Below are 13,330 nucleotides of genomic sequence, written 5' to 3'. Positions count from 1 at the left end.
TTGTAAAGCACCTACTCCTTTTGTGCATCAGACACTGTTCTAAACCTTTTAGGTTAGATTTCTGCCGTCTTTCGTGGGAGAATCTTAAAATAAATTAGACTTCTTATGACTGGGTCACTTCAGGGTTGATGGACTCTTGAATCTCCAGTGTTTTCACACTGACTCTGTCCCCTCACCCCGTGGGGCTGTGACATCGGTCAGTATTCTCAAACCTTTCCTCTGCCACGGTTTTGCCCCCTCACTGCATCCTCAATTTTTAAAAACTTTATTCACCTCTGATTTATTGCAGACTCAAGAATGAACAATCCGTCAGAAAATGGTAAAGCGTCTCTGGAGAGCGGGGACAGCAGCACAGGTAAGATGCCCCTCCGGGCACACTCTTTACCTGGAGGCAGTGCGGGAAGGGGGGCTTTCCATTTGGCCCGGCTCAGGTGGGCACGCAGGCGCAGACCTGGCTGAGCGCTGAGTGGTCAGACACAGTTCCGCACTGCAGGGCCTGGGGTTGTCTGTGCTCTCGATGCCTGCCCTCTCCTGCAGATGGTTTGTCTTCTTGCTGCCGCTTGTCAGCGAAGCGTGGGGCAGCTCAGAGCCTTGTCCTCAGGCCCACAGTTCTGGGGATGAACGATGGAGGTGCTGCTTACTAGCTGTGTGGTGTCAGGCAGTTCCCGGTCTTTTTGAGATTCGTTCACGCAGCTGTGAAGTGGGGTGATATGTTTCCGAGGTCACACCGTGAGCACTGAAGAGGAAGAGTTAAGCACGTGTGCGCCACACGCTGACCGTTCAGTGAAAATTTGCCCTTGCTACACGTGTTACCAAAACAGTCACCCGTCCCACCCACATTCAGAGTAAGGTGTGCTCACGCCATCACGGTGTCTGCACCTTGTTAGAACCCTATTTCTAACACATCCTGCTTGGCGGTGATTTTCCCTACACAGTGACGCTGGGTTAAACCCTCTCCCAGGAGACAGTTAATAAATGGATAAGAAAACCAAGTTCCCAGAAGAGGAAGGCTCAGTCCCTGAGGGTGGACCGAGTCTGCGGCCCACGCTCTTCACAGAGCACAGGGCTCTGAGGCCGCGGGACTCAGTGTCAGCCTGCGAGAGCAGGCCCAGGGGCAGCAGCAGAGCTCAGAGTGCTCAGCCGCGTGGAGGTTGGGGCAGCGAGACACAGAAACTTGTAGTTTCTAAAGTCAGCCAGGCTGTCCAGGTGCAGGGACCGTGGCCTCTGTGACCTGTCATTTCAAAAGGCCCCACTCCACCGGTGGGAGGGGAGAGTCACTCGGGAAACTGGTCTCCACACCACCGGCCACGCAGCCTCTTAATTTGAAGCAGATGAGTTGAGCCAATGCAGCAGCTTCTGGCCTACGCAGCTTTCGTTCTAGACTGCCCTGTTCCTGGGGGCACTCGCTAATCCTTCAGTCTCTGGAGGATACCTGTCCCTCTCGGCGACACTCCCCTGCCACCTGGACTTGGTGTGGGCCATGTTCACAGGGAGAAGCCGGCCAGTGGGTCCCAGTAAGATGCTCAGGGAGAGAGAGCAGTGCACCCGTGCCTAAAAGACACCTTTGAAGAGGAGACATGCGTACCCAAGGCACAAGACACGTTCTCAGAGTGATTGGATGACACCGGAACGCTCACTACCTCAGGCCCTGGGACTCTGCCTGCTGCCTGGCCCCTCTGACACTGAGTAGCCCTCCTGGGCGTGCACTCTGCCTGTGCTCCCGGGTCGCAGGGTGCTCCTGTGCCCGCCCTGCCAGTGAGGTGTTAGTATTCCAAGAAATAGGACTTTGGGGCCCAGAGCCAGCCAGGAAATGAAGGCAGGGCCAGGAGGTGCCCCCTGCCTGTGGTTTCTCCCTTGAACTGCGATGAAATGAGACTGCAAATTCTAGCTGGAGCCCTGCTGACACTGTCTCAGGAGTTCCTTGCCCTGTTTCCCTGTGAAATGCGTGCGGAGCCACACCTACCTTAGAGTCTGGCAGTTATCCATTCGGGTACCTCCCTGTTACTGCCTCTGAAGCTCGGACTCTGGCTGGGAACCAGCATGCTCTCAGGCCCCCCTACCTCAGCGCTGCAGGGGTGGCGGCACCCTCATTCCCCTGCCGGCCGGCCGTGGGAAAGTGCGCTGCTTTTCTGCCAGCCACTGCCAGTGCGACGGCCCAGAGAAGCGCATCAGAGACGAGGTGGTCAGCCATCCTCACTCTGGGGCGCAGCGACTCACTCCGTCTGTCCACGGCAGCTTGAGCGACCTTCGTAAATTCTAGATTTTTCCATGTTATGGGCCTCTGCATTCATTGGAGAATAGCTGGTACCTCCATGTCGGCTTCTCGGCTGTCCTTAGCATCTCCTGTTGGTGTCACTTCAGTAGCTTAGGACATCAAAATACATTTGGGTTCCAGTTTCTGTGTTAAATTACTGTTTGATATATTGGCTGTGAAATTATTCAGATATTACAAATTGATTTTTATTTAAAACTGTAACAAGCAAGCCTGCAGAATGCTTTATTATAAAGAGTATGTTAATACTTTTGTGTAGACTACTACAATTTTAAACATTTCTAGGGAAATAATTTTGATTTTTGGTAATTTAAGGAGAATGATGTTGTAAAATTAGTTAAAACTGTGCTGTTGCTTCTCTTGTCTTCGGCCAGAGCCGCCTCTTTGAGCGGAGCAGCTAGGTCCGGCACACGCTCTCATCGGACAGCCCCTGTGCACTCACAGGAAGTCTGCCACGTGGGGTTGTTCCTGCACATGCTCAGTCCGTGCTTGTCCCCGCGCGTGTCACGTGCACTAGTCTCCGAAGAGCTAGCCGTCCCTGGGAGATGGGGCAGACCTGAGGTGTCAGGTCAGGGTGCGGCGGGGCAGTGTGGGCGGAGGTGGAGAGAGGTGGTACAGTGGTGAGCCTTCGGGATGACGCGTGTTTATGGGCCGGCAGGAAGGAAGCACTGGAGAGACAGAGGCTGATGGAAGGAGAACAACGGTTGGAGCCAATGTGGGCAGAGGGCTGGGATCAGAAGTACAGAGTGGAGGGTTGGCTTCGAAATGGACGGGCATAGGCCTTTTTTCTCAAACTGGGGAGAAGAAGGTAAAATGAGCCAATGAGAGAAAACTGAGGTGGAAGGGAGAAGCAGAATGAGGACCGACTCACACATTAGATCGCGTCCTTATTCCCATTTCCCCACAATGTCGCTGGGGGGCCAGTCCTAAGGAGCACGGCACTTCCAATTCGCAACCGTGCGTGGCCAGCTGCTTTGTTCCATGCACTGCGTACCGTGGCTGTTGAAGCTCCCACAAGGGGAGCACCGTTCTGCGTCTCACTGAGAAGGGGTGTGAACCCAGAGTGCTCGGGACTGGTGACAGCATGGCCTCTCCTGTGCCCGATGGCCACACACGGCCTCAGGCCGGCCAGCATGGGCTGGGGGCAGGGTACAGTGCATGCATTTGGATGCTGTTACTTTTAAGGACCGGATTAAAGTGAATACCAAGAAGGGGGAATATGCATGTTGAGGGCCAGGCTCAGATGAAAAAGAGGGAGGTGCAGCCCACCTCGCCCACCAGGTTAGGTGGCCTTCCTGGGGGCAGCTCAGGCAGCCCAAAGTCAGGAGGGAGCACAGTGGGAGACTGGAGTATTTTGCCAAATCAGTGTCCTTTCAACAAGTGCCCCATCTGGGAAAGGGAATGGCAATGATGTCGCTCATAACATAGTCCTTCCGACAAGGTTGAGGCCCCTGGGGGAGCAGTGACTGCCTTTCCTCCTTCCTCACCCGCAGCAACCCCCAGTGCGCTGACAGTCTCTGCGTCTGCCTGCTCCAGACACTCTCCGTGAGTGGGACCGTACAGTCCTTGTCCTCTCGTGACTGACCGGCCTCACTCAGCGTCCCGGGGTCCAGGCCATTCGTGTTGGGGCACGCGCAGCTGAATAAGTAGCGTGCCACTGCGTGCCGACGCCGCACTTCTTTGTCCGCACGCCTGTGGGTGGGCGCTGCTGATTTCCTCCATCCACCCACGGAGAATGGCGTGCAGCGAGCTTTGTCACACAGGTGCCCAAGCTCCTTGTCGCGCCTGCGAGCTCCGCGGCTGGCAGTGAGGGTTCTGGGTGGAACAACACGGCTTTTCCATCATGCATCTGGAGGTCCCACGTCAAGGTTTTGGAAGGGCTGTGCTCCTTCTGGAGGCTCTTTGAGAAGCCATCTCCTTCCTCCTCTAGTTTCTGTAGGCTGCCTGCGTTCCTGGGTGCGTGGCCTCTTTCTTTATCTTCAAAGACGGAAGTGCAGCATCTTCAAGGCTCCCCCTCTGACCCCTGTGTCCATGACTACGCGTTCTCGGCCTCTCCCGCCTCCCTCTTTCCCTTACAGGACTGTTGTGGTTGCATCAGACCCACCCAGACACTTGAGAAGGGTCTCCCGTCTGGAGACCTTAACTCAGTCAGAGTCACAGCGTCCTTTACGTCACCGTGCGAGGGGACTCTTCCGTGGCGTCTGGGGATTAGATCCAGTGCCACTCTCTCACCCTCAGAGGGAGGCTCACCCAGTGCTTCAGGCTTCAGGGCAGCCATTGCCATTACCATCGCTCATTAGTGTTAATAATTTTATAATTAACGAAGGAAAAAATGACATTACATTTAAAATTTTAAATATGAAATGTTATTTTTTCTGATAATTGTTTTGAAATGTTACAACTTATTTTAAAGCAACTGACTCACCTGTTGATTCATTGAGTTTGTACTAAATGACATGTAAGTCTTTTTTCACCTGAATTATGATAGAGTAAGGCTCTCCTGTCCACTTGATTTTTCATTCAGATTATTTTTGTCCCCAGGATAATATCAAGATCTTTTTGGCAACTGAAAAGGCCAAAGACATTTATTAACACAACGTAATACATATTCATGAGATACATTTAAAAATTATTATTATCAGAGGTTCCTGGCAACTGGTGATGAGTTGCTCTGCGGGGTTTATTAGTGCCATGGTTAGATGTCCTTGTCTCCAAGGTGAGAGGAGGACCCAGAAAGACTAGCCACCAGGAGTGTTCCTGCGCGTCCTCCAAGGAGCTGGGGCATCCTGGCATCCCCTGGCAGCACTGGGGCTGGAGGCCATTTCCGGGTAAAGTGCCAGTGTGTGCAGGAGAATGTGCGGAAAGCGCCGGTGTGTGCGGTGTGTGCCGAAATGTGCTGGGGAGTAGACCTCACGCCATGTTCTCACCGAAATGGGAGCGATCCAGATTTTAGACTCGGAAGGGCTGCTTCCCCTTGAACTTGTGTTTATCTAAGGACCATTTCTAATGCTCTGTTGCTGTTACTGTGATTTATCATTTAGGTTTATTACACATTTTACTGTGTGGACTACTACATTTTGTGCTGGCCAGAGTGCTCACAAGCCCAAGGGAGGAGATGCCACGCCAAGTGTCCCTGGAGCCTCAGGGAGTGAGGCTGAATGGCGGTGGCTTCAGGGTCGTGGACACCAGCTGGAGCCCCAGGAGCATCGGGGACGGCGTGCACTCTGCCCCTGCTGGTCTGGGAGTGCTGCTGTGGGGCATGGCCTCTAGGAGATTCTGAGAGGCACAGTGAGGGCTTTCCTGGCCCTGCCGGTGGTGCACGTAGGTTTTTTTAGGTGTTTGGGACGGGGAGCTGTAATTACTAAATCTGTGAGAATACTCAGTGGCATTTACATTAAGATTATACTCTTGTTAAATGAATGACAGCAAATGACCCTTTCACCAAGAGATAACCTGAGCACAGGTTTAGATTTTGTAAGGTGAGGATGCATTCGTTTTTACTGGCGACCAGTAGAAATGCGGGCACTACTAGAGGGGTTGTTTCTAAGAGGTGGCTTCCCGCACGCAGTGTGGGGTTGTCTGCGCTTGTCTCCCCTCCTTGGAGGGCAGCTGGTGTCCAGTCCTGTCACTCCTTTCGTTGTGTTTCCCTAACAAGCACGAGGGCGTTTTCCTGCCACGTGGCACTTGATGTCGCCAACCACCCAGGCTCTGGCAGTGGCAGTGGAGGCTGGGGGTGGGCTTTGAGGAGGCATAAAGAAAGAAAGGGGAAAGGGAGAATGATGTAGACTGAGTACCTGCGCTTATCTCTGGGCCAGGCTGGACGGGGTGACCCCTGCCCTCTGCATGGGGACTGCCTGAAGGGGGAGGAGACTCCACATTCGGTTCTGAAAGCGTTGCATTTGGGGTACCCTGGGGGACTTGCGGGTGAAGAAGTGGTCTCCTGAAGGTAGCAGTATGTCTGAAGAAGGAAATCGGGCTCCTCCAGTAGGTGTGGATGTGTTCACAGAGACAGCCTGCTAGAAAGAGCGGAGTAAGGACCAAGGACAGAGCTCTGCTGCGACCTAGTGGGGGGCCTGCAGTGCCCGTGCTGCCCTGTAGGAGGCCATGGACCACAGTCCTGCCGGCCACACCACAGTGCCCAGGAGCTGCTTCCACGTCTGTCAGCACAGACCTGAAACATCCCATCATCACAGAAATGACTGGGCAAGGGCAGCCGTGGAGATCGGAGTGAGGCTGACAGCGGGTCCATGGCCTTAGCATTCGGGGAGGCGGGTCCTGCAGAGAGGTCAGGGCACAGGAGCTTAACACGTGGCCTGTGGATTGGACAGTTAGTGGTGAGGGGGGACCTTTTATTTATTTATTTTTAAGTTGTTGTTCAAGCACAGTTTTCTACCTTTAGAGGGGGACCTTTTAAAAGGTGTTAGGTAAGTGGTAGGGGAAGAAGTTGCTGTGGACAGAGTGAGTGGTGGTGGAATGGGGACAATAAACTCAGGGGACTCTGTAAGGGACACCGTGCAGCCGGTGGTTCAGAGCTGGGGCCCTGGGGCCACAGTGCCTGGGTTCTGACCCTGCTTCTCTCGCTTGGCAGGGGTGTTACCTTGGGCAGACTCTCTCCTCCTGTGCCTCCATCGTCGGGACGGCTGTAAGAGAGGGATACGGAATAGTGATCCGCCGAGCAGAGTTGCATGCCCATGAGAGCGACCCGATGCTCTGCTCGGTAAATGCTCCAGAATGGTAACAATGTTAATGAAAGGGAAGGGAAGAGAAGCAGAGGAGTGGTAAAGAAAGGTGGGGGAAGCTCCCAGGGAGGGACAGCTGCACATTTCAGGGCACTGGGCGATGAGGCAGTGTGGAGTAGAAGGGGCCTTCGCCCTTTAAGGGAGAGCAGTGGGAGAAGGAAGCCGGTAAAGGTAGATACAGATAACGAATGCCGATAAGCAAGTTTCCAGGTAGGAAGACGCACTCCAGACAGGGCTAGGGACAGAGGCCTTGGGGGTGTCCTTGTGGCGTTGGGGAAGTGTGCGCAGGGGCCGGAGTGCTGCAAAGATGACCGTCCAGGTGCGTGAGCAGTACAAGCAGGGCCGTGGCAGAGGGTCAGGCTTGAACGTGGGGGCCGGCACCAGGTAAAACCAGAGGGTTAGGGGTCTCACTGCAGCTTTTCAGGGGCTTCCTCGTGTTTCTAGAGTGGGCGGGAAGCTGCTACCACCCAACTGGCTCACATCTTCAAGGTGAGGCCGGGGGAGCAGTGTTCGACTAGGTGAGGGGCAGCGTAAATGTTTGGTGGAAATTCTTTTTGCCAACAAAATTGTTCATATGATGTTAGAGTTTTAGAATAAGGACTTTCTTTCTGCTTTCCTCGGTCCTCAAAGTATTTCCTTTGTGTGATGTGTGTAAGTGATTCGAGAAAGACGTGGTCACCACAGTGGGCAGGTCACAAGTCACTCATTTTCCTACAGGTGAGGATAAAGTTGGTAAAAGTCTGTTTTTCTAGGACCTTGCTCCAAAGAACATCTGGGCCCTTCGCTCTTGTATCTACACTTTCACATCAGCCTGTCAGGTACACGCCCCCACCCTGAGAAGGAGAAGGGAGAGGAGAAGGAGGATAGTGTTTGACCTGAAATGGCTTTGAATCCACAGGTCAGTTTGGGAAGAACATGTATCTTTACAATGTGGAGTCATCTGATGAGTCTTTATTTATGCCTTTATTATTTTTAAGTAGAGTGTTATGCTTTTTTGCATAACTATAGAACTTGCTATAGTTTGATAGAGCTTCAGTGGAGTTTGTGTGCTGTGACCTGTTAAACTTTCGTATTCTAACAACAGATGGTTAGACTCCTTGGGACGGGCTGCGTGCATGTGTGGTCAGGTCGGCTGAGAAGACAGCTCTGGTTCCTCCCTCCTGCCTGTGCGTCTCAGCCCTCAAGGCGGCGCCTGGCGCGCCTGGTGCTGGGAAGGGAGTTTCTTCCTATTCCTGTGCCTGGAAAGTCTCTCGTGAGTGGGTATTGGATTTTATCTGAGGGTTTTCCTCTGAGATGATGATAGCAATTCCCTTCCTTCAATGAATGTGGTAGTAAATCATGTTAATCGATGTGTTTTAACTCCACACCAACCTTGCATTCCTGAAATAAATCCCTCCTAGTCATAATATTTTATCTCACTACGTTATGTTTGTTACTATTATTTAGGCAGTTTCCATATATATATTTATGAGTAAAACTGACTTGTCTGGTTTTTTCTTTTTTATACTTGCCTTTGTCAGATTTTAGTATCAAGGTTTTGCTGGTCTCACAAAATGAATTGGGAAGTATTTCCCCCTCATCCAACTCTGGAAGCTGTGTGAGATTGGATTTGTTTTTCCTTAGATTTTTGGAAGCAGACAGAGGAAAATTGTCTCGGCTTTTCATGGGGGGTGGTGTTTTTATTTGTTAATTTAATGTCTTCAAATGCTATGAGCCTCTTTGGATTATCTGTTTCTTCTTGGGTCAGTCTTGATACCTCTTTTTTCCGGAGTCGCCGCATCTCGGTTTTTGTGTTGTTGGCGTGAACGCACTGGCGCACAGCCCGTCCCCTCCCAGTGGCTGCGGCGTCGGCAGGGCGCCCTCCATCAGCCCTCAGTGGTGCACTTGCCCCTCTCCTGCTTTCCCGTCTCGTTTCATCTTGACAGAGCTTTGTAGGTTATGTGATGCTTCAGAAAGAACCAAGTTGGTGTTTCTATCACAAGGGTGGGCAAACGTAGGGTTACAGGTGCAATACAAATAAATACAATGATTAATAGATAATAAGACAAGCGCATACTCACTGTGTTGCGCATACTCACACTGGAACCCTACGTTTGCCCACCCCTGCATGGGTTTTGTTGCTCTTTCACTGTTTGCAGCCTTAACTGCATTATTGCCTCTCCTCTTGCCTCTCTGGGCTAACTCTCCCTCAGCTTCCCTTCTCCGCACGTGGGACGGTGCTAGACTGCCCCTCCTGCAGCCCGATGGCCGGCCAGTTCCTCCTGGGCGCGCTGCTCTCCGGGGGTTGACGCAGCACCTCCCAGTGCTGTCAGGGGCCTCTGGCCTCTTCCACCTCCTTTTCTCCGTGTCCAGTCTTACTTGATCGCCATTTCTGCTCTCCCGATTTTGGCTGTTGCTTCTTGGGGAGTGATTAGACAGAGTCTGGGAAACCATTCCATGTCTTGGCCCTTCCATAAACTAGCTGTGACATCCTGAGCGACCACGTAAGATCCCCGAACCTGTTTCTTCACCCATGAGGTCTGGAGGCTGCATGCGAGGTCTCCGAGGTTCACCTAGTGGTGCTGTCCCAGTGGCTCATTCCTAGCGGCTGTAGCTCTGGCCCTGCCCTTCGTGAACGCCTTCGGGGTCACTTTCCTGCCGTTTGTCGGGGCTTCTGAACCCTCTGTCTGACGCTCACCCTCCTGCTTGCATCACTCCCCTTCTCCCCCAGCCTGTCAGTTGCCCCGGGTTTTTAGGTGGGTGTCCCCACGTTCTCTAGGCACACGTTTGGTCTTGGCTCCCAACATCCCTGTCTCCCCCATTGTCCTCACACTCCAGTCGTGGGCGTGTCCCTCCCCTTCTAGCCGAGTGCAGGTCTGTGTCATCAGACCGACTTCTGTGCCACGTGTGCTTTCCTCTGCCCTCCACCTCCTGGTCATCACCTTCTTAAAGGACGACCTGCCTTTGCAGCTCACGTCTCTTTCCCTCAGCGGCTGTCTAGGGGTGTTCTTCTGGCCCCACTGCCTTTGGGTGGACCTCCGTCGGTCTTGTGTTGTTGGGTGCTTTGTGATCTGTAAGGGGCTCGTGACCATTTTTGTGGGAACGTGAAAGTGGAACCGGTGTGTACGTAGACTTTCCCTGGTCTCCACGACCGTGCAGCGCGTAGTCCTGGAAGGCGCGCTCGTCTCCAGGCTGGTCTCTGCTTTTCCAGGCCGTGTCTTCCTTGACCTTCTCGATCTCTTTAACATGCCTTGAATAGGTTTCTCTAATGCTGTGTGGACTTGTTTGTTTTGTTTTCTAATTTTTTTACTTTTTATTTTTTAACTAACTTATTTTTATTATATTTTTTTATTACCATTCAGTCACCTTACACCCATTCCCCCCGGCAGTCACCACTCTGCTGTCCATGTGGATCCATGAGTTCGTTCTCCTTTTTGCTCAACCCTTCCAACCCCAACCCCCTCCCCAAGCTGTCCGCCTGCCCTCCATCTGTGAGTCTGTCTCTAGTTGGCTTGTTAGTTCAGTTTGTTCATCAGATTCCACATATGACTGAAATCAAAAGGTATCTGTCTTTCTCTGACTGGCTTATTTCACTTAGCATAATGGTCTCCGGGTCCATCCATGCTGTCTCAAAGGGTAAGATTTCCTTCTTTTTCATGGCTGAATAGTATTCCATTGTGTAAAAGTCCCATAGTTGTTTTATCCACTCATCTAGTGATGGATACTTGGGCTGCTTCCATATCTTGGCAACTGTAAATAACGCTGCTTAAAATCTTAACCTAAGTCGTGCGTTCCTGCGTAGAGGTAGAGACAGGAGAGAATGACAAAGTGCGCGACTTTAAGAGGGTGGCACTTCTCTAGTATGCGGCTCCTGCAAGTGACCCTGGACACTTTAGGTTTCATCTCCTGCGAGTGCAGCACCGCTTGACCCAGCAGGCACTCTCTGCGCCATTCCCTCAGCTGCACGTGTCTGGGCGGCTCTGGAGCTTCCTGCCTATGGAGACTCGAGGGGGAAACCCTAAAAGAACAATCACTGTGAGATTTTGAGGAGGTGAAGTACACACACACACACACACACACACACTCCTTTTCTAATTGTCTGAAGGGAAAGGGAGACATTTACTAGAAATTAGGATGTATAATGGCACACGTTCCTTCTTTTAGAATACTGCTTAAGACTGTAGCTTGTGTCCTCCTCCCTGCGGTGCTGTGTGTGTGCGCACATAGAGGGGTGAGGACAAGAAGATGGGGTGTCCCGGCGATGGGAGATGGAAGGGCAGTGCCCCGATCATGTGTCTCGATGATTCTTGCGGGTTCCTGTAGCCCGTTACATTTTATTCAGTAGAAAGTATTCTGGTAATTTCTAATTAATGGCTGGATGTGGTAATTTGAAAACAATGTGCTACATGCCTTAGAAACTATCTGGGGTGGTGTGTCTTTCCATAAGTTAGTCCTAGCCCAACATCGTCTGTAAAACTGTAACTGCCGCAGAGCCCTTGCCTACTGTTACAGGCATCGGTCTGTGCTCTGCCACTGGCATCGCGACTGTCCTGTAAGTGGTTGCTTTTGCCTCTGGTTGTCATTTATCAATGCGGTGAAGGGTAAGTCTGTCTTGTCTTGTCAGAGTCACCCCTGAGTTCCTTCTGCCCACACACCGAGAGGGGTGATACCTGGGTGAACTGGCACCCGCTGGGAGCCCTGTCTCTACCATTCCCTTCAGCAGTGGGCGACAGTGGCCTCTCACGTCTGACCCCTTTCCCGTGCGCCGTGTCCACGTCTGAGTTCATGACACTGTCTAGGTTGTGACCCATCACTTACATTTCTGCTCCTTTCTCAGGCCCTCCCTGTGCCCCGTGCGTGTCTGCTGTGTAGAGGAGGAGTCACCTCCCTGCGTCCCTCTTCCTGTCCCATCTCTCTCTTCCTCGGGGGCATTAGAAAATGGCTCGTACAAAACGCACACCTGAGAACTGTTGGTACACTCTTCTGCTTGTGTCCTAGGCACACAGACGAACGGTCTAGACTTCCAGAAGCAGCCGGTGCCCGTCGGAGGTGCGATCTCCACAGCGCAGGCCCAGGCTTTCTTCGGACACCTCCACCAGGTAGGCAGGCGTGGGGGAGGAGCGTGGATGCTGGGCCGGGCAGCATCACGGGGTAGGGTAGGGTGATTAATCCTGGCACTCCTCGCTTCTCACTGAGCCTTTCTGAACGGCACGTCCACAGCCCTGTAGCTCCGGTGGCCGTACAGCGATCGCCCCCGCAGCTACGTGGGGACAGACGGCTCCTTGTTGTGAGTGTCACATGTTGCCAGCAGGGCTGCAGTCTCTGTGTGTGCCTGTCTGCGGCTCCGCCCCCACCTGCTGTGGCCTTGGGGCGCAGCCCCTCCCCTTTGACCGCTGGCACAAGTGGACTGGGGCCCCAGGGTCAGAGCGCATGCTTGGTTGTTGCTAGGGGATTTCAGTCATGTTGCCTCTGGGTAGAAGCCTGTGAGGGACAGGACGTTCACAAGCCTTCAAGTGTCTCCTCACAGACCACTCCCCATCACGCGGGCCACCCAGCTGCCCTTGCGGTGGATGGGTCTGAATCCCTGGTCGAATGACCGAGTTCGCTGCACAGTGGCCTGACCGGCTGGTATCACACACCCTCTGCGTCCTCCTGACAGAGACGCAGAGCTCTATTCGGCCATGAGGACAGACTCAGACAAACGTAAGCCCAGGGCTTTCTGTAAATCAGCCGGTCTGCACCCTTCAGAGCTGTCCGTGCCGTGAGAGACAAGGGACAGGCCGGGGAGTTGTTCTGACCACGGAGTAGACGTGACAGCCGGATGCCAGGTGTGGGCTTTGTCTCGGGTCAGAGTTAGAGACTGCGCCTGCTTTACGAGGTCTCTGTGCCTGGAGCCCTTTCTTCTGCCCCAGGGCTGGCTTCTGCGCTTTGGGTCTTAAACTTATCTCCCTTCTGGTCACCCTCCCTGGTGGCCCTGTGTCTGAAATGTGTTCTTTACAAACCTTTGGATTTTTTTGTTTGGCATTTTATTTTTTGAGGATTCTTATCTACTAATGGGGCTATCAGGGTATTTTTTTAATTGAGGCAAAATTGGTATAACACATAAAGTTCAGGTTTGCTACGTTGTAATTCCATGTCCGCAGGGTGGGTGGTCACCACATCCAATCTAGTCATTGCCTTTCACCCCCGTTGACCCCCCCACCCTTCGACTGACCACCAGCCTTTGCTCCTATCTGTGAGTTTGTTTGGGGACAGTCAGCTTTAAATAAAGGACGCAGCAGCTCGTCAGAGTTTCAGCTCTGCACTGTGCTGAGCTCCACGCCGCCACCAGCGTTTAATG

At 52.7% G+C, this 13,330-nt stretch overlaps 1 protein-coding gene across 4 annotated transcripts in view; it reads left to right on the top strand.

The window, feature by feature from the left end:
• POU2F1 (POU class 2 homeobox 1) overlaps positions 1 to 13,330 on the top strand; it is a 113,620-nt gene that overhangs the window by 63,505 nt on the left and 36,785 nt on the right. For all 4 annotated transcript variants that reach the window (XM_053914585.1, XM_053914586.1, XM_053914583.2 and 1 more), the window contains exons 2-3: positions 290 to 355; positions 11,989 to 12,089. In XM_053914585.1, the coding sequence (XP_053770560.1) occupies positions 290 to 355; positions 11,989 to 12,089 (167 nt within the window). The remainder of the gene's footprint in view (positions 1 to 289; positions 356 to 11,988; positions 12,090 to 13,330) is intronic.

The sequence above is a fragment of the Desmodus rotundus genome, chromosome 12 (genome assembly GCF_022682495.2).
Source record: "Desmodus rotundus isolate HL8 chromosome 12, HLdesRot8A.1, whole genome shotgun sequence".
Taxonomy (NCBI): domain Eukaryota; kingdom Metazoa; phylum Chordata; class Mammalia; order Chiroptera; family Phyllostomidae; genus Desmodus; species Desmodus rotundus.
Note: the sequence above shows the minus strand (reverse complement) of the source record. Positions and strands in the feature narration are given on the sequence as shown.